Raw genomic sequence first — 17,937 nt, 5'->3', positions numbered from 1 at the left:
GAACTATGGTTTATGGGTCTCTCAGTTCCCTTTTTTCTATTTTGGGGTAACACACTTTTCCCTGGCTACCTTACAGTGATATTTGTGAATATTAAAGGAGCTCTGGATTTGAAAAATCACTTCTTAAGCACTCTATGGCAGTAAGGTAGTGATATTATTATTATTATACCTAGGTGATAATACGCACCTCGGTGATTTATACTCTACCCCCATGTGCTTGTTGATTCTGGTGTACTCTTGCTGAGAGGCTCGAGAGAAGTTCATTTCAATAAGTATTCATTGAACCAGGCACTGGAGATTAAAAAAAAATTGTAAGAATCAGTCTCTGCTCTGGGGAGTATCTAAGTGGAGGGAGCAATTTCCAGAAACACCAAATATATGACTGAGAAGATATTTATGGGGCTTTCAGACAAAAGTATCTAGGCCCCATTTTCATGACTGTGTGTGTGATGCCTGTTGTCTGGACTAGGAAGCAAGCCCTGCGTGTCCTTGGAATGCCCCCACCTCTTTCTCCCCTCCTGAACCCAGCTGCCTGACCTGGGTTCTGTCCCTGATAATTCCTGCCCAGGTAGTGATTGATAACCAAATTACTATCCTTGCAGATTTTTATAGAGAATACTTAATAAAAGTTACAGGTGTTAGAGCTGGAACAGACCTTAAAGATCATCTTGTTTAATGATTTTAAAAAGTTAAGCCATAAAGTCTTTTCTCCAAGAGAAAGCATGTTTGGAAGGCTGATGAGTGTGGCCGATACAAACAGGTCTGGGTGAACCCGGGGCAGGAGATCCGAAGGCTTCTTGTTCGCCCTCCCCACCGCCCAGCCACACGCACACCCTGAGTTGGAAAAACCACTGATCGAGGCTGTAGACGAGGAAACCGAGTCTCTGATGCAGTGACCTGGTCAAGATCACACAGTGAGGCAGCGGCAGGTCCACCAGAACCTGGGGCTTCTCTCTCCCCGGTTGGGAGGTCTAGGGTCCTTACTCCTCACAACAAGGACCCTCACTGGATTAAAAGAGTGGACTCCACAGAGTCCACTCCCTGGAAAAGGAGTGCCTGCCTGAGGCCTGGCAGGCAGGCCACGTATCTGCATTTAGTGGAATAATTTTGGCTGAAAGCAGCTCAGAAATGCGGGACCTGATGTTCCATGATGGCTCCAGGGCATCCAGGAAGTGATTGGTCCCTGGCTGAGAGGCTGCAAATGGAAGCCAGGCCAGTCAAGTGTGTTTTTGTCCTGTTCTCAGAGAGCGGCCAGCCGCCTGGTGAATCCCCGCTCTGAAAGTGCTCACTTCTGCAGAGCCACTTCTAATGGAACAAGACAGCCAGCCAAGGGGACTCCAGGCCACGCAGCTAATGGGTTTGCGCCCCGGCGGCTTCCTTCTATCCCATCTGTCTTTGCATGGAACCCACACAAACCCCAAGCCAGCAAAGAGGCCAATGGAGAAGGGAGTATCAACCTTTCTGTCCCAGCCCTTCCATTCTGCTGTTGCCCCTGACCCATGAGGAGAAGGGGTGGAGGGGGGCTCCTGGCTCCCACCTGGGAGAGAATGGGCTCCTCACCATGGGGGTGGGCCAGGAAGCTACTAGGGCAGGGCGTCTGAGCATCTCCTGCCACGCAAGACGGGTCTTGTGGTAAAGGAGGAATGCACTGGGAGCTCAGTGTCCTAGCTCCAGCCCGTTAGCCTGGGAAGACACCTAACCTGCGACCGGGCAGATCGACAGCCTCAGTGTCTCCCTCCAGGTTTTCCGTGAGCGGCTGCCTCATTTCCTTCCCTGAGGCAGAGCAGTATTCCTCAGCTGAAAACCTCCAGTGGCTGCTCTTAATTGCCTCTCAAGATTCAACCCACTCTCCTTAGCCAGGCACCTCCCACGCACCCACACCCTACACGAGCCCCCGGGCTTCCCTCAGGGACTTTTGCTCTCAGAGCCCTTAGCCCATCGCCAGCCCATCCGAGTCTTATCCACTTTTGAAGACTACGAAGCCCTAGCTCAGATGCCACCTTCTTCAAGTAGTCTTCCTTCTAATCTAATCTCAGTTGTTTGGGGCCTTTCCTTCCTAAACAAGCCCCACTGACTTCTAACCTTATCAGTGGCCAGTCCCATTGAGGCAGCTGCCATCTTCCTCCTTTCTGTATCGCCATAGTATTTCTGAATGAACACACACATAAACTGCTCTAAGGCCCAGTTCCCTCATCTGGAAACTAGAATGACCTCATAGGGTTGTTGTGAGCACCAAGCAAGCCTTCTGTAGAGGGTACTGCTAACAGCATTAACAGTACTTGCCTCCTGTGACCTCCCCAGGCTGCAGGTGGCGAACTGGTCCCACGGGACCTGGCCGTGGGAGGGGAAGGGGAGTGGGGGTCTCTTGAGCCTCAGGTGGTGGCGCCCTCCTCCTTATTCCCATATCCTTGTTTGTCAGTCTGAGGATTTGGGGACAGAGCCTTGGTCAGCCAGAGGGTTCTTTGTCCGGGGTCATCTGACCCAAAATGTTTCCATTTGGGAGGATCTAAGTGGTGACATCTGTTTCACCAAGGCGCTCGAGAAACGTTGTCACCTAAAATTTACACCAACAGAAACCCCCTCAACCTATTTCTTAAAAATGAGTACACATCTAAATATGTCCCACATCTGAAGTAATGATAACCTAATATCATGACAACGTTCGTTTTCTGACCCCCCCCACCCCCCGCCAAGAAATGGAATCATTTAACCCCTTTGGTGAATGTGGGCTCATTTACTGCAGAATTCCTAGCACAGAGTGAGTGTTGGCTGATAAGAAACACTCAAAAGTCTTGTCTTGATTAACCAGATTTTGTTGGAATGATAAGAGCCAGAATTTATGGAACCGCTACTGTGTGCCGGGCACTATGATGGGGATTTTCCAGCGTTCTGTCATCTAATCCTCCCAGTGCCTCTGTAAACTAGATCTTACTAGGCTCATTTTACAAAAAACTGAGGGCGGATGAAGATAAGTAACTTCTTTGAAGTCATGCCGTTGGTAAGGGCAGACTGGGAGTCGGTCCCAGCTCCATGGGACCCCAAAGCGATGTTTTTCCTGCCAAACTGGTGATTCTTAGCCCTGGCTGCATATTAGCATTCCCTGGCAAACCTAGAGAAATAGCAGTACCAATGGCGCTCAGACCTACTGACTCAATTTCTGGATGTGGAGCCCTGGCATCTGTTTGTTTTTTGTTTTTTGTTTTTTTTTTTTTTTTCCCCTTAAATCTCCCAGGTATACATCCGGGGCTGAGAACCATGGTGTGACACCAAAACAAAGCAAAATAATGGGCACAAGTTCTAGATGTCTTGTCTTAGCCTTGTATAAAAAGTGGGGGAGAAGAAGAGAGAGAGATTCTCCCATCGCATGTGTGTTTTCATCCTTTGTACAAATAATTTTTAAAAATTCCTGGTGACTTGGACTTCAAAGCAAGGAGCTGCAGGCTGTCTTGTCTTTTCTCCATCCCTTACTGCCCTTGACCCGAGCCTCTGCCCACCTCCTGTGCTCAATAAATATTTGCTTAGTGAATTGAAAAGCTGGTAAATTTAGAAGGAACGTAACTCAGGCTATGTTGTGTTTTATGTTTTATTGATCATTCCTTCTGTCCCAAAGGCCTTGAATAGAGAAACAAATCCTCCCTTTGGTTTAGTTTGAGAATTGCTGTCACTTTGGGGAGACAGTATGATTCAAAATTCACATAGACCCTATAGACGTCAGTGGAAACTCTTAAATTCCCAGAGTTACCATGTGTTTCTGCTGGGCACTTAAACACGTGCATACTCTGCACCACCTGTGAGTTTACTTGTAAGTGTTCTTAATTTTTGTGCACGTCCCCACTCTTCAATGAGAGTGTGCATTTTTGAGGAAAGAGAGATCTTCTAGGTTTTCTGTCTCCCTTCACAGTGCCTAGAAGGTTGAGCTGTGCCCATGGGCACTCACAGTTTCTGCTAATTGGACGACATAGTCATATGTATTGATGATTTCTTTGATGAATACAGAGCACTAAGCAGCGGCTTCTCGGTAATCTCCCCGAGCCCTGGGAGACATGGAGGTGGTGGTGGTGAGAAGCCAATGTGACCTTGGCACAGGAGAGGACAGGGATGCACACGTTCATTTCTTCAGCCATTTGGGCACGCCAGCTCCCTACCTCGTGCCAGGACCACGTCGGACATGGGGAAGACAAAGCAGACGGTCCCCGGCTGTACAGATTTTCCAGTTTCACAGGAAGATGGCCCGTTCCTTACGGTCAAGTTCAAAACCACGATCTGGGACTTTCTACCCAACTTTGGCGCTACTGCAATGATTTGGGCATTTGGTTTAGCATCCTCTGTGGGCTCATTGAGATGACCTTCTCTTCCATTTTACTGTGAACTCCTTAAGAGTGCATTTTTAGACCTCACCTTTGTACCCCAGAGCCTGGCACAGTGCCTGCAGGGTGAGCACTCAGTGAGTGTCTGTTGATTGACTCAGTGAATGGATTTGCATTTTTTTGCTTGGCTTTCTTGGAGTCTAAGTCTTTTGCCTGAGAGCCGTAGCTCCTCTTGGAGCACTGCTGAATAGACAGTCAGTCGTTATTACAAAAATCTAAAAATATACAACAGACTTGTCCTAAGTGTGTCCAGGGTGGATTTCCAGCTCTAATGAAACACATGAGTAAAATGAGTAAAATAATAATTCTGATAATGTGTTGTGATGTTTGACTTAGGTGTTGGTGTCTAGAAATGATTTAGTTCCTCTGTGTTACTTTTTTTCTTCCCTTAAATTCATATCCCCCAACAGGCAGTTTCGGATACTCCGTACTTAGAAACTACTTCTTGAAATAGAATTTTTTTTTTTTTTTTCGCGAGGATACCCTTGTTGCTTTCCGTCTCAGATGTTGGGTCTACCCTGGCTCCATGTTTACTTGTATTGTTTTCCCTTGCAGCTAAATGAGGTCAACAGTGTCAGCATTTCAGAGGACATCAAGCCCTTACCAGGGCTTCCTGGGATTGGAAACATGAACTACCCATCAACCAGCCCCGGATCTCTGGTGAAACACATCTGTGCCATCTGTGGGGACAGATCCTCAGGTACATGTAGAAGCAGACGCCACTCTCGGGGGTCCCGTCCAGTGAGGGTCCCAGAGATGGTGCCTGTTCCCTGCTCACCTGGCTACTTTGTACCCAATGGAAGAAAAAGAGCCTTTTAGGGTCCAGCGTGCGGCCCAGGCTGTAAATTTCTGTCACTGGATTCATAGCCTGAAATCTGGGTGAATTTTAAATATGAGTTCATTTTTAAGGATTGGATTTATAGGAAGCATTTCAGAAACACGTCTTTGGAGTTGCCGTGTTGCATACCGTGTATGTGGGATAGTGAAGCTGTTGTAATTAGCAAGTATCTCTTTAATTTTTTTAAAAAAATTATTTTTTTATAATTCTAAAAATATTGTCCCGGTGTAGGAAATGTCCCAGTGTAGGAAAGAACTAGAAGAGCACAAAAGAAAACTAAAAATATTATCTATAATGTTCCCGACAAAGATAAAGACTTTACTATTTTAGCATATTTCTTTCTAGAACATTCTAGGTTTTTAACATGTTTTCATCGGTAGAAATCAATGTGTTTTCACAGATTTCATCTTTTCTGATCCTCTTCTATTTTTGCCCAGATGATTTCTTTCCTGACTTCTCCTTTCTCTCCCCCACCCCCAATCCCACCACTTTGAGGACACGAGAATCTCTGTTTTGATGAATGAGCAGATGGGGAAGGTTCTTTTCTATGGCTGTCCATGGTAGTCGACTGAGGATTCCTCACCTTCCTGTTGTCACCAAAGCCACTGCAAAATTCACTCCACCGAAAGTTCCTGGTGCCTGGAACTGACTTCGCTATGTGGCTGATGTCTGCTTGCTCTCACAAAGTGGTTGCCAAATCATGCAGACTTGGACATTGCCATAGCAACAGAAGGCCGGCCACACCCAAGCAGAGTTTCCTCTGCTATGCCTTGTTTGAAAGTCTGGGAGGTTCACTCAAAAATGGGCGAGTCATGGGATTGACATGGAGGTACCGTGTTTCTCAAAGACAAATACTTCAGAGTTGAGAGCATTAGGATTTTAAGGCCCAAGATAAAAATCCCGTATTTATTATTGCTATGCATTCAGTGGATTGGCCTGGTCAACTGATTAAGCCCAGACTGGCTTCATCAGGCAGGCTATCTGGAGCCATCATTTTTTCTTAGGGTGGCTTCCTCTGACATGTCAGCTCCTGGGATGCAAATTTGTATGTTGACTGGTTCTCAAGGACTTCCTCACATTCACTTTTATATCAGCCTAAATATAACTGAAGTAGAAAGTAATGTCAGGTCTACAGCTAAACAGCATCACGTATTACACTGAAGATTTGGGGTAAATATATTTCAAATGATCTGCTTCCTTCTATTTGCCAAGTCCCACCTTCAATTCAATTGAGCACTGCTGCCTGGTGTGTAGATTTGAGAAGGGCTGCTTAGAAGGAGGGTTGTGATTGATTCTTGGTGCCCGTGTCCAGTGAGTGTGGTGGCTCTCTTGACACAAATTATCCGTGGCTGGGGTCATTGAAAACTGTGTGGAACACGTAATAAAGACAATGAAACATGTAACAGAATTTTCTAGACCAAGCAAAACCACCTTCCATCAGATCTTTATGTTACAAGACTGCACGTCCTTTTATGCTCTAAAGATCATATACCAATTTATTTCTCCAATAGGCAAGAGCATCTAGAAAATCCGTAACTCAGGTTCCTGTTCCTAGTCTGTGGTGAAAGAGAATACTTCTCAATGGGGCTCCCATGTCTTTGGGCCTCAATTATGGGGAAATATTAGTGAAGCTGAGGTTTTTGTTTTTGGTTTTTTTTTTTTCCTGCTAGATACTACATAGCAAGCATAAATATTTTTATTTATTATGTATACTAATGTCTTGAATGGAGACAGAAGATTTTGCTTAACTAAACACAAGAGTTGCCTTAATAAAATAAATGTAAACAAAATCTTGGGTCAGGACTTTTCTAATCATGCTCTCTGGAACGGGCGATTCTGGGGGCGGGGAGAGGGGGGAGGGGAGAGACACGAGGAAGGGCAGATTTACTCTGCCTTCGTTTGGTCCCTGTGATCAAGCCTGCCTTCTCCGCTGGTTGCTCTTTGTGGCACGTCCTGGTGCCCAGGTGATGTGCCAGGGCCACCGGGGGAGAGCCGGGGGGGGGGGGGGGGCTCTTGTGAGTGAAAGAGCCAAATAAACCCGAGGGTGGTCTCTGCAGGGTTAACTTTTGTTCTTGTGAGCAGGAAAGCACTACGGCGTGTACAGTTGTGAAGGCTGCAAAGGCTTCTTCAAGAGAACCATAAGGAAAGACCTTGTGTACACCTGCCGTGATAATAAAGACTGCCTCATTGACAAGCGTCAAAGGAACCGGTGTCAGTACTGTCGCTACCAGAAGTGCCTGGTGATGGGCATGAAGAGGGAAGGTGAGGCCCTGCCCCCTCGGGACGACTGCAGTAAAGCACGCAGGAGCCCTCATGATCTCCCGAGGATCCCGGTTGTGCGACCCAGCCCTAGGCAGTGGGTGCCCCAGGGCAAAGAGAGCAGGAGTGCCTTCTTCCCCCCATGCTCAGTCTTCTCTCCCGGAGCTTAGGGGATGGTCCGCACACTGGACCCTCTCCCTGGCTCTTCTGTGAGCCAGGCAGCAAGTCTCAGGAGCTGGTGTCCTGGTCCCGGTGCAGCACCCCACAAGCGGATCATTCGGATCATTCGACTGCCTTTCTGGGCGGAGCAGACTCCTCGCCTCTAATTCTCATGGGGGAAAGCCTGCTGGTTTGAGTCGTCTCTCTGGGCTTTTATAACCTTGGGCTGCCACAGATCTGAGATTGGTGTATTCCGTGGTATTGGGCTGGGGAGGAGTATTGGCTTTACCAGTAATCAGACGTAGCCTTCTCATTCAGAGAGACCATCATTGTACATTTTTAGAACGTTATGTCTTTCAGTTGACAGTGTGGCTTCGCTGGGTTGTTGTAGAGAGAAAAAAAAATCTGAAAGTGCTTTCTGTTCATTTAGAAAATCGAAAAGTCTTTCTGTTAAAAAACACAAATAAATCGAACTGGGCAGTTAATTAACTTGTGAACTCAAGCAAGGACATAACGTAAATGGTGCGTCTTACTAGATTTCAGAGTGAGGAAGTCCTGCCTCTCTCCAAGAAGTAGGAGCGAGGCATTTAGTCAGCCCCAGGTGAAACTCCTCGTTCTCCATGAACTTCTTTTCTCTGGGAGAGGGGAGGCTGACTGAAAGGATCAATGAAGAAAAGGTTCTTGGAGCCCCTCCTGGGAGAGAATGCTACCAAGAAGGAAAAAATGGACATTCTTAGCATGTCTGAGATGGATGGAGGTGGCCCTTCAGAATAATTTAATAGCACCCATTGTTCTACAGTGGAGGAAACCATGTGGATTGGTGAAGTGAGTTTTCCAAGGTCCCACAGGTAGGTGATGAGCCAAGAGTGGGTCTTCTTCCTCCCAGATCAGAGCCCATCTGGAGCCTCCCCTCCTGCCCGGGTGTGGAGGCGCTCTGGAACGAGGATGGCCCTCACTCTGTTATCTGACAGAAATCTCAAGTTGGCAGACCCAAACCTGGGCTCCTGATGATCTGGCCTCCCAGCCTGTTCATCACGCAGCCTTCCCGTCTTCCCCATTTTAGGAAATAGCCTTTTTTTTTTTTTTTTTTTTTTTACAGTTACTCAGATGAAAAACCACTGGGTTCCTCTTTCTTTCATATACCACAATCAGTGGGTGAGGAAATCCTGTCTCTCCCTCAGAATATGTCCAGAATCTTTCCATGTCTCATGACTTTCATGCTACCAGCATAAGCCACTGCTACCTTCTGTAATAATCCACACAGGCTCCTAAGAACTCCCCCTGCTTCCATCTTTGTCTTCCTACACTCTCCAAGAGCAACCAGTGAGGCTTTGAACAAGTGGCTTGGGTCAGTCCCTTCCTGTCCCAGAATGCTCCAGCCCCTTCCCCTTCTTACTCAGAAAAAAGGCAAAATCCTGGTTATGAATTCAAGGTTGTGCATGGTCTGACTGTCCCGTGTCTGTCTGGTCCAGCATTGCTGGTCTCTGTTGGGCCACCAGGAGCTTTGCACTTACTGTCTCTCTTGGAGTGAAGAGGGCTTGGAATGCCCACTTCCCAGGTGCCCGCATGGCTCCCTTCTTCTCTTCAGACCTTTACTCAATTGTCAACTTCTAGGGAAAGCCTTGCTTGTCTACGCCATCTAGAATTGCATCAGGCACCCCGGGTACTTCGTAGTCTCTTTTCCACAGGGTGAATCACTATATCTAACATACTTATTTATTTTGTTTACTATCTGTCTCCACCAAGGCAAGGATTTTTTCTGCTTCCCCCCCTCCCCGCTATATCACCAGTGACTAGCACAGAGTGGGCATTTAATATATAATTGCTGAATGAATGGGTGAGCAGTTTAAACTGAATATTGGAGTCAGAAGTTTTAGTCATGCAGGAGCTCCTAAAAGGACTCATTCACTCATGCAGCAAGTATTAACTGAGTGACTGGTTCATGCTCATGTCATTCTTGCTGTCAAGGAGTCAATGATCTTATTGATCGGAAAATCAGCTGGTGGAGACTGTCTTCTCTTCACTAAGATAGAACTGATGCTCCGTAGGGCTTCTGCCACCATGATGGTCAAACGTAAAACGAATGACCCAAAGAATGTCTCCCATCAGCAAGAGCATGATGGCTGTGGGGGTCATTTTTGTCTCTCAGGACAGATGAGATAAGTTTCAGGATGACTTGGAAAAATAATCATTTTCCTTCTGCAGATGAGATTGAACTAAAGGCAGGTGAAATGCTTCCGTCAGCCAAGCAGCCATGTTTGCTGCTCACCATCTGTCTCTCAAACCTCAGCCCCAGCAGCCCTCAGCTCCGTTACAGTTAGAGGGTTGGCGCACAAAGGGCAGGAAGCGTGGCTCTTTCATGAAGGAAAAAGTCAGTCAGATGGGGGCATCTGAATTCTAAGGGCCTGGACAGTCCTTCCTTTAAACCTGGCATTGTTCTGACACTTTGATGGAGACGTGTCTAGTTTTGGCTTCTGCTTTTTTATACTTGATCTTAGCCAAAAGGCTGAGAAGCGATGGCTTCTGCTTTTTTGAAAAGAATGTGGAGAAATAGGCGTGATGAAAACTTGAGTAGTAAAAATTCAGAGGGGAAAGGGGCTCTTAGAGAAATTTCGAAAGGAATTGGTACTATTTACCCTGATGAAGAGAAGGCGAAGGAGCGAATGGGTCCCTGGTATCACTATAGGAAGGGCCACTTCCGGAAAGCTGCTCGGCAGCCTTTTCTTCAGCACTCTCATTTCTGACCTTGATTTACAGAATCGGGGGCTCAGGTTGGACACTGCCTTGAGGACAAGAATAACAAAATTCTGGAACAGTTAACTGAGAGAAACTATTGAATCGATACTTCTGGAAGAGTTGAATAGATAGAAAAGGAGGGACGTGGGGATGGGCTCAAAATGTATCTGTCAGGAGCCAGGGGCCAGGACCCGTTGCCTTTTCAGGATACATAGTGGTGAAGCTGGAATGGACATTTGCTATTCTCAGATGTAACACATTCGTTTCCTGAAAGAAGAAACAAAGGTCCTGAGAGCCTAGGGACTTGACTAAGCTTACTGAGCAAGTTAATGGTGGAGCTGATATAGGACCGGGACCCTCTGACTTCCAAGCTACCAAATAACCCTCAGGGGTCTTGGGAAGTCTATTTCCATGATTTCTGATCATTTACTGGAGTGTGGATAGTTAGATAATGGATATTTTTGAGGGAGTTCAGGGGGCTGCATTTGACATCCCTCTCGAGCCCTGTGTGGTCTTTATTAGTACAACCAGCCCAGAACCTGGGAGGCGGTACAAGGGCTGAGGGATGGGCTGAGAAAGCTGTCAGCCCAGGTCTACATGTTGGCTCCATCTTTTCTTAGTGCTGGGACCTCTGGCAGGTTATGTAACTACTCTGTGGCTCATAGTACTTGAGAGGGTTATTGTGGGGATTCAACAAAGTATAATCTATGTAAAGTGTTGAGCATAATTCCTGACACAGAGAAAAAACACTCCATAAATTTTGGCTATTATAGTGCATGTGCAATAAATGTATGTTGGGCTAATGGATAAAATTCTGTTAGAAGGCAGGAGTTTGTACGATTTTATTTATTTATTTATTTGAAGGCTTTATTTACTTATTAGAGAATGAGTAGGGGAGAGGCAGAAGCAGACTCCCCGCTGAGCAGGGAGCCTGACACAAGGCTCAATCCCGGGACCCCAAGATTATGACCTGAGCCGAAGGCAGACGCTTAACCGACTGAGCCACCCACGGGCGCCAAGTTTGGTACTCTTTTAGGTCACCCAGTGTCCCCTGGATATATCCCAAATGTGTGTAGTATGGTAGCTCAGAATGTCTGCCACATAGAAGATTTCCCCCAGCAACAGATATATGACTCCTCTTCTATGACAGTAAGATTTATGGCACAAAGAGAAGAGAGGAATAGCAAAGGATCACTTGATTAAATGGCAAGATTAGAATTAGAATCTACTTCCTGGGAGCCAAGGTTATTTTCTTTGAACCTTGAAGGTTATTCTCCTTCCATGTTACAAATCTGTAGAAGAAATCAATTGAGGACCACAAAGGAAACTTAACTTAGTTTGCTTCTCCCCATCTTTTAAAATCAAGACGAATAGAAGCCTATTAACCTACGTTAAAACAATTAATACAAGAAGCACTCAACTTTAACCAGTCAGTCCAGCTGATAATAAAAATACATATGGTCATGTTTGTATGCTGTCAGTGGGTGAAGACTAACAGAGTGGACCAGAAGGAAGGATGAGGGAGGAAGAGAAACAGGAAGAGGGAGGAAGAGGTCCAAAGGGGAGATAGAGAGAGGACCAGACAGAAGTTCAGGAGCACAAACAGAGACAAAGGGAAGGGAAAACTACATTTTTGGGATCTTTTTATAATTATTTCATTTAATCTTCCCCAAACAACCTCACTCAAGTATGGTAATCCCCACTTTACATTAGGGAAACTGAGGCTGAGTGGGCTGAGTCATATGTCCACTGTCCTTTAGCTAGGAAGTGGTAGAGCCCATTTTGAAAAAGACTTCTTGGACTCCAAAGTCCATGACTTTTGCTCTCCTCTTTCCTAATTTGTCTTTATTCTCTCTCCCTTCTGTTTCTTCTTCTTGTCACTGCCCTGCTTTATTCTCTTTATTCCATGTCTCCCTCTACTCCTTCCTTCCGACCCTCCCTCCCTCCGTCCCAAGCACTGAATATCATTCTCATCTTGATGTGTCTTCGGGTGTCTCTCCTGGAGGCTTTGGAGTGTGAGTTGTGTTTTTGCAGTCATACCCTTCTCTGACCTACACTGACGGGTCACTGACATCACTTATGTGACAAACTGGATGCCCAGCATCTGGTTCCAGTTCATTCTGCAGCCTGTGTGCCTCATTAGCCTCTCAAGATCCAGATTAGTCACCTGCTTAGAGGATAATTTTCTTGATTCTTGGGATTAAAAAAAAAAGTATACCAATATTGAATTTTGCCCCTTAATGCTGGGAATAGGAAGATGGAAACCACAGCTTTCTAGATTATGGAAACTAACCCAACAGAGAATGTTTGTTAACAGAGAGGACAGCATTGGGAAGGGGGTCTGCCTGACATCCTCATGTACAGACCCTTAGGGCTCTGAGGGTTAGAATGAACTTTGGTGAAAACCCAAGTGTGGAGGGGCAGAGATCATTCCAGCCCACACCTCTGCCTGTGTACCCTTCCCCACCCCCAAAATCAGCTGCTGACTCTGAGATGTCATCTAGGTGACATTCCTCCACCTCTTCACTTACTAAGTACCCTCATGGCTCCCTGAAGATCTTCCCTGACAAGTTGGATCAGGTGATGTTGTGTTCAGGCTGGAGCATTAGGGCCAGACCTAATGGGACGTGAATGCCAAGCATGATGCATAGGATCTGACAGAGGGAGTTTTTGAAGTAAGGTGATTGCTACTTAACCATTGCATGCCCACAGTTCATTAGAGGGAGCAGCTAGAGGTGAAACACAGGAGACTCCAGGAGACCAAGGAGAAAGTGGCTCCTTAAAAGAGAGGGCAGGATCAGAGGTTATTAAAATTTGAAATGCAAACTCCTGAAACTGGTCACCATAATGAACCAGGAAGGATACAGACTAAAGAGCCCACAGGTGTACACGTGCATAAGCAAATGACTTTGCTTGCTGTGTTTCATCTGTCAACATTATGACATCCCTGATCCGGGACCATGAGGATGCCCATTTTACAGATGAGGCAGTGGAAGCTCTGGTAGGTAACCCGCTTTCCCACAGTTGTCCTGGGCATGTGGTGACATCTGCATGTCTTCCTGTGTACCAGCTGTGCAAGAAGAAAGGCAGAGGAGCCGGGAGCGGGCCGAGAGTGAGGCAGAATGTGCCAGTAGTGGCCATGATGATATGCCTGTGGAGAGGATTCTAGAAGCTGAACTTGCTGTCGAACCAAAGACAGAATCCTACGGTGATATGAACATGGAGAACTCGGTATGTGGTCTGAGACCTCCATCCACCTCCTACTCCTTGGTGGGGCTGGAGATGGGAAAGGGGTGTACTAGAGTCCTGGAGCCTGCCCCTTACAGCGCTTTGGTTTTTGTTTTTTTTTTTTTTAAGACGAATGACCCTGTTACCAACATATGCCATGCTGCTGATAAGCAGCTTTTCACTCTTGTTGAATGGGCCAAGCGCATCCCCCACTTCTCTGACCTCACCTTGGAGGACCAGGTCATTCTGCTCCGGGCAGGTAAAGGACGTTGGGGTTTGTTTTTTCCTTGGGACAATCACTTGGGCTGCCATTTTGAAATTACCCTTGGGATCCTAAGTCAAGTCAGCTGATGAAGCTGTGACCCGTCTGTGTGCCATGGTGATGACAGGATAACCCTGTCAGAGTTATTCTTTTTCTGTTAATTACAGGCTCTTACATTTGGGTGGCCCCTCCTCCACAACTTTTATTACCAAGTGAAACATTGTTAATGGAGGGTGAGGCTCTTCTTCCCTGCAAATTTTACTGTGGTTTTATAATTTGCATTTAATTTTCAAAGACAGTTAAGTCAATTTTATTGAGGGCAGTCTAAAGCAGTGCCTCCTTGTTATCATACTGTCGGGAAATAGAGGCATTACCATTTCACAGATGAGATAAGAGAAGCCAAAGTTTGTCTGTTCAAGTTCCTTTATCCAGGGTCCCTTCCTACGCTAAGGTTCTGTGTGCTGTATGCTGTCTTGGTTTCCATTTCCGGGACATTGTGCAGGTGACACATGCCACACCTCCTCTTGGTGACCAGGCCAGCGGGGAGATTTCATGAAGACTGGCTGAGCGTTGGGAGCCAGACGCTCATTTCATCCCTCTGAGACAATGAGCAGGCTCTGAGTGTTGACCGGAAGCTCTGTGCTGTGCTGGGCGCTGCCAGGCAACACCAAAGAAATAAAACTGGGTTGTCAGGTCCTGGGGGCAGAGGCTGCAAGGTATACTCCCTTGCTTTATCCACCAGGGCAGCTAACATGTTGACTATTACCTGTCCAATGTTCAGTTCATAGGTGTTGACTGGGGGAAAAAGTCCTCATCCACAAGCTGCCATTCTGAGCTGTACTGGGGAGACGGTGGGGGATGTGCAGGGCCATGAGACAGGGGCCCCTAGTCTCACCCTGTTTCTTCACTAATTAGCTGTGTTGTCTGGAGCTCGTTTTTAACCTCCCTGCATTTCTGATTCTGCTTTTGTTCCATGCGGGTCACAATACATGCCCTGGGTGATCATCAGTGAAGCAAGAATGTGGTCAGTTTTCCCTCAAGGCCCCCTTCTTCTGCCTGCAGGGTGGAATGAGCTGCTGATTGCCTCCTTCTCCCACCGCTCCGTCTCCGTGCAGGATGGCATTCTCCTGGCCACGGGCTTACATGTCCACCGGAGCAGTGCCCACAGTGCTGGTGTTGGCTCCATCTTTGACAGGTGGCTCTCTTCTGCTTCCAGTGTGTGTGTGTGTGTGTGTGTGTGTGTGTTTGTGTGTGCGTGTGAGTGTGTGGGCTTGGGGGTAGTGCTGGGATGCAGGACAGACCACCCTAACAGCCGCATGGGGCAAGAAGCAGAGACCATGAAATACACGCGAACAGACACCTGGAGAATGACAGGTGGATTACGAGAACATTTGAAACGACTTGATGGAGCCTGTCAGGGACCAGCAGAGTTGCTGGGCAGAAGGGAGAACCTGTTATCTCCAGAGGTCTCCAAAGGAGGGACTGGATCATGGACATTACCTCGAAGGTTTGGCGGGGGGGAGGTTGAACTGCTTATCGTAGGGGGCTGGGCTGGGGACAGGCAGCCAGGATCTGATTTGAGGAGGCGGGAGAGATGAGCTGAGGTTTTTGCTGGACTCTGTAGCAGGATCTCTGGGGAAGATCTGCAGCAGGAGCAGACCCACCTCAGTCAGGCAGCCGCAGCCTCCCTCTGGGATTCTCTGCCTTAAGTGGCATGAAAGGAAAATGAAGGCATGTGATTTAAAGAGATGGATGAAACGAGGAGGAGTGAATGGCTTGGGACAAAGGGATGGAGAGCTGGTAAAGAGGAGGCTAGGGTTGAAAATAGCCTCTCTGTCTGGAGCCAGGGCCCCACGGCCCCTTTCCATTTCCACGAGAAATAATCTTCCAGGCCACGTGCACATCCACGCAAGGTGTCTCTGCTCCCTCCCTGCCCTTTCCCACTGCGCGGTCCATGCAGAGACCAACGGGGTTTTTGGCCGACTCAGCCCTCTTTGTGACCCCTGGAGTCTTCTACCTTGTCTCTGGATACTGCCCTCTGCCCTCTTCCTCCAGACATGCCACACCCTCGCCCTGCTTTGCCGGTTGCATTTCTAAATCCTATAGGCTGCCTTCCCAGCCCTCCCAGAGTGTCCAGCCCCCCTCACCCCCCGCTTCCTCCCCCTGGGTGTTCCCTTGGACTTGGCTCCTGGCATTTGTTGGCTTTATGTTGCGACCTATTGTTTCCATGTCTGTTTCTTCAATTAAATGGTGAGCTCCTTGAGATCAGGGACGGCATCCTATTCATCTCCGTGCCCCTAGTACCAGTGCATCATCTGGAAAATGGGGTGGGTGCATAAGAAGTCTTGGTTGCATTCATTGTGTCAGCCCTTGGCCTGGGACTCGTGGTTTTCTCATTGCCTCTCATCGTTTTCCTGTGAACAGAGTCCTGACTGAGCTGGTCTCCAAAATGAAAGACATGCAGATGGACAAGTCGGAGCTGGGGTGCCTGCGAGCCATCGTGCTGTTTAACCCAGGTGATGTGCAGTGGTTCGCCCTCCTCTGTGCTTGGCCTCCAGGCTCTGACATCCTCTGGTCCTCTAGCTCAGCTGAGACAAGGCAGGGCCGAGGAACCTGTCCTTGGCGAAGGCGGGAAGCTGATTCTTCATGGTTTCTGCTCCTAGTGCCATCTCGAAAGTGTCTCGAATGGGCGTGGAGTGTGCCTATTTGGGGCGGATGGGGGAGACGAGAGAGGATAGCGGCCTCTAGGGTCATGGTGAAGGAGGTGGTAAAAAGTGGTCGGATTCTACATAGAGTTTTAGGCAAAGCCAATGGGATTTGCTGATGGATTAGAGATAGTGTATGAAAGAGCCGCATTAAAAGTAATTCCCAGCACGTTTTGTTTCGTTTTCCTGAGTAATTGGAAAGGTGGAGTTTTATTTGCTGAGATGGGGGTCCTAAGGGTGAGCGGGTAGGACTTAGGACTTTGTCTTGTGCATTCAGTTCTCAGGTGGATAGTAGACATCCAGGAGTAGCCGGCCAGGAAAGCCTTGTTTATGAGTCTGGAGTTCAGAGGGGAAGTCAGGACTGGAGATGTGCGTTTGAGAGCTGTCAGCCTCTACCCAGCATGTGGGGCTCTGAGGCAGGTGCCGGTGCATGTGGGCGTCAGGAAAGGTGGGGCAGAGGAGGGGGCTGGGTGTTGGGCGCTGGGGTGAGCCCTCGTGTAGGGGTTGGGGAGGAAAGGAAGAGCCAACAGGGGAGCCTGAGACAGGACAGAGAGAGGCAGGGAGAGAAGCAGAAGAGGCTGTCCTGGAGGCCCAGGGAGGAAATGTTTTTCGAGAAGGAGAAAGTGATCAGCTTTGTCCAAAGCTGCTGTGGGTCAGGAAAGATGGCTGTTCAGAATTCCATGGTAATTCAGGCCCGTGCTTCATCTCATGAATTAGGTTGTTAGCGAGTGGAGCTGGTTTTTGTACCCCATCTCATCATCCTGTCCGTGCTTAGCACATAGTAGGCACTCAGTAAATTCGTGAATGTAATATTTCTAGAATGATCAGATAAAATAGAACTCTCCTCCTTGGGGTCAGCAGTGGGGGCCTTTGGCTATTTACAGGGTTTTACACCTTTGTTCCAAGAGTCTGTTGGGTAGACTGGGCACAGAGAGGAGAGCTGGGGGCACAAAGGACCCTCAGCTTTGTTTTTTCACTGTTGTTCCCTGTCTGTAGTAACTCTTGGGGCAGAGGCCTGAGTGGGTGGGGACAGCCCCCTGTGGAAGGGGGTCCACCTGACCTGTGTCACCTGAGGCTAAATCAGTCATCTTTTCCAGATGCCAAGGGGCTGTCCAACCCCTCGGAGGTGGAGACTCTGCGGGAGAAGGTTTATGCTACCCTCGAGGCCTACACAAAGCAGAAGTATCCGGAACAACCTGGCAGGTGAGGGAGGGCTGGAAGAATCTATGGCAGCAGGTGATGCCTCCTACTTGCCCTGAATCCATGGCAGCATGCAGCAGGCACTGTCTAGGTCTTTCACGTGTTATTTAATCTTTATAACAAGCTGAAAGCTGCTAAAACATTGGCTTCATGAAACCAGAGGTCTTATCTTGTGTGCCGTTC

General features: G+C 47.7%; 1 protein-coding gene across 6 annotated transcripts in view; it reads left to right on the top strand.

The window, feature by feature from the left end:
* RXRG (retinoid X receptor gamma) overlaps positions 1-17,937 on the top strand; it is a 69,433-nt gene that overhangs the window by 46,147 nt on the left and 5,349 nt on the right. For all 6 annotated transcript variants that reach the window (XM_025892154.2, XM_025892156.2, XM_073884069.1 and 3 more), the window contains 7 exons: positions 4,923-5,067; positions 7,288-7,467; positions 13,430-13,590; positions 13,717-13,846; positions 14,912-15,044; positions 16,274-16,365; positions 17,652-17,757. In XM_025892154.2, the coding sequence (XP_025747939.1) occupies positions 4,923-5,067; positions 7,288-7,467; positions 13,430-13,590; positions 13,717-13,846; positions 14,912-15,044; positions 16,274-16,365; positions 17,652-17,757 (947 nt within the window). The remainder of the gene's footprint in view (positions 1-4,922; positions 5,068-7,287; positions 7,468-13,429; positions 13,591-13,716; positions 13,847-14,911; positions 15,045-16,273; positions 16,366-17,651; positions 17,758-17,937) is intronic.

Source organism: Callorhinus ursinus, unplaced genomic scaffold (genome assembly GCF_003265705.2).
Source record: "Callorhinus ursinus isolate GAN/ISIS: 27379988/994484 unplaced genomic scaffold, GSC_fseal_2.0 scaffold54, whole genome shotgun sequence".
NCBI classification, from domain to species: Eukaryota; Metazoa; Chordata; class Mammalia; order Carnivora; family Otariidae; genus Callorhinus; species Callorhinus ursinus.
Note: the sequence above shows the minus strand (reverse complement) of the source record. Positions and strands in the feature narration are given on the sequence as shown.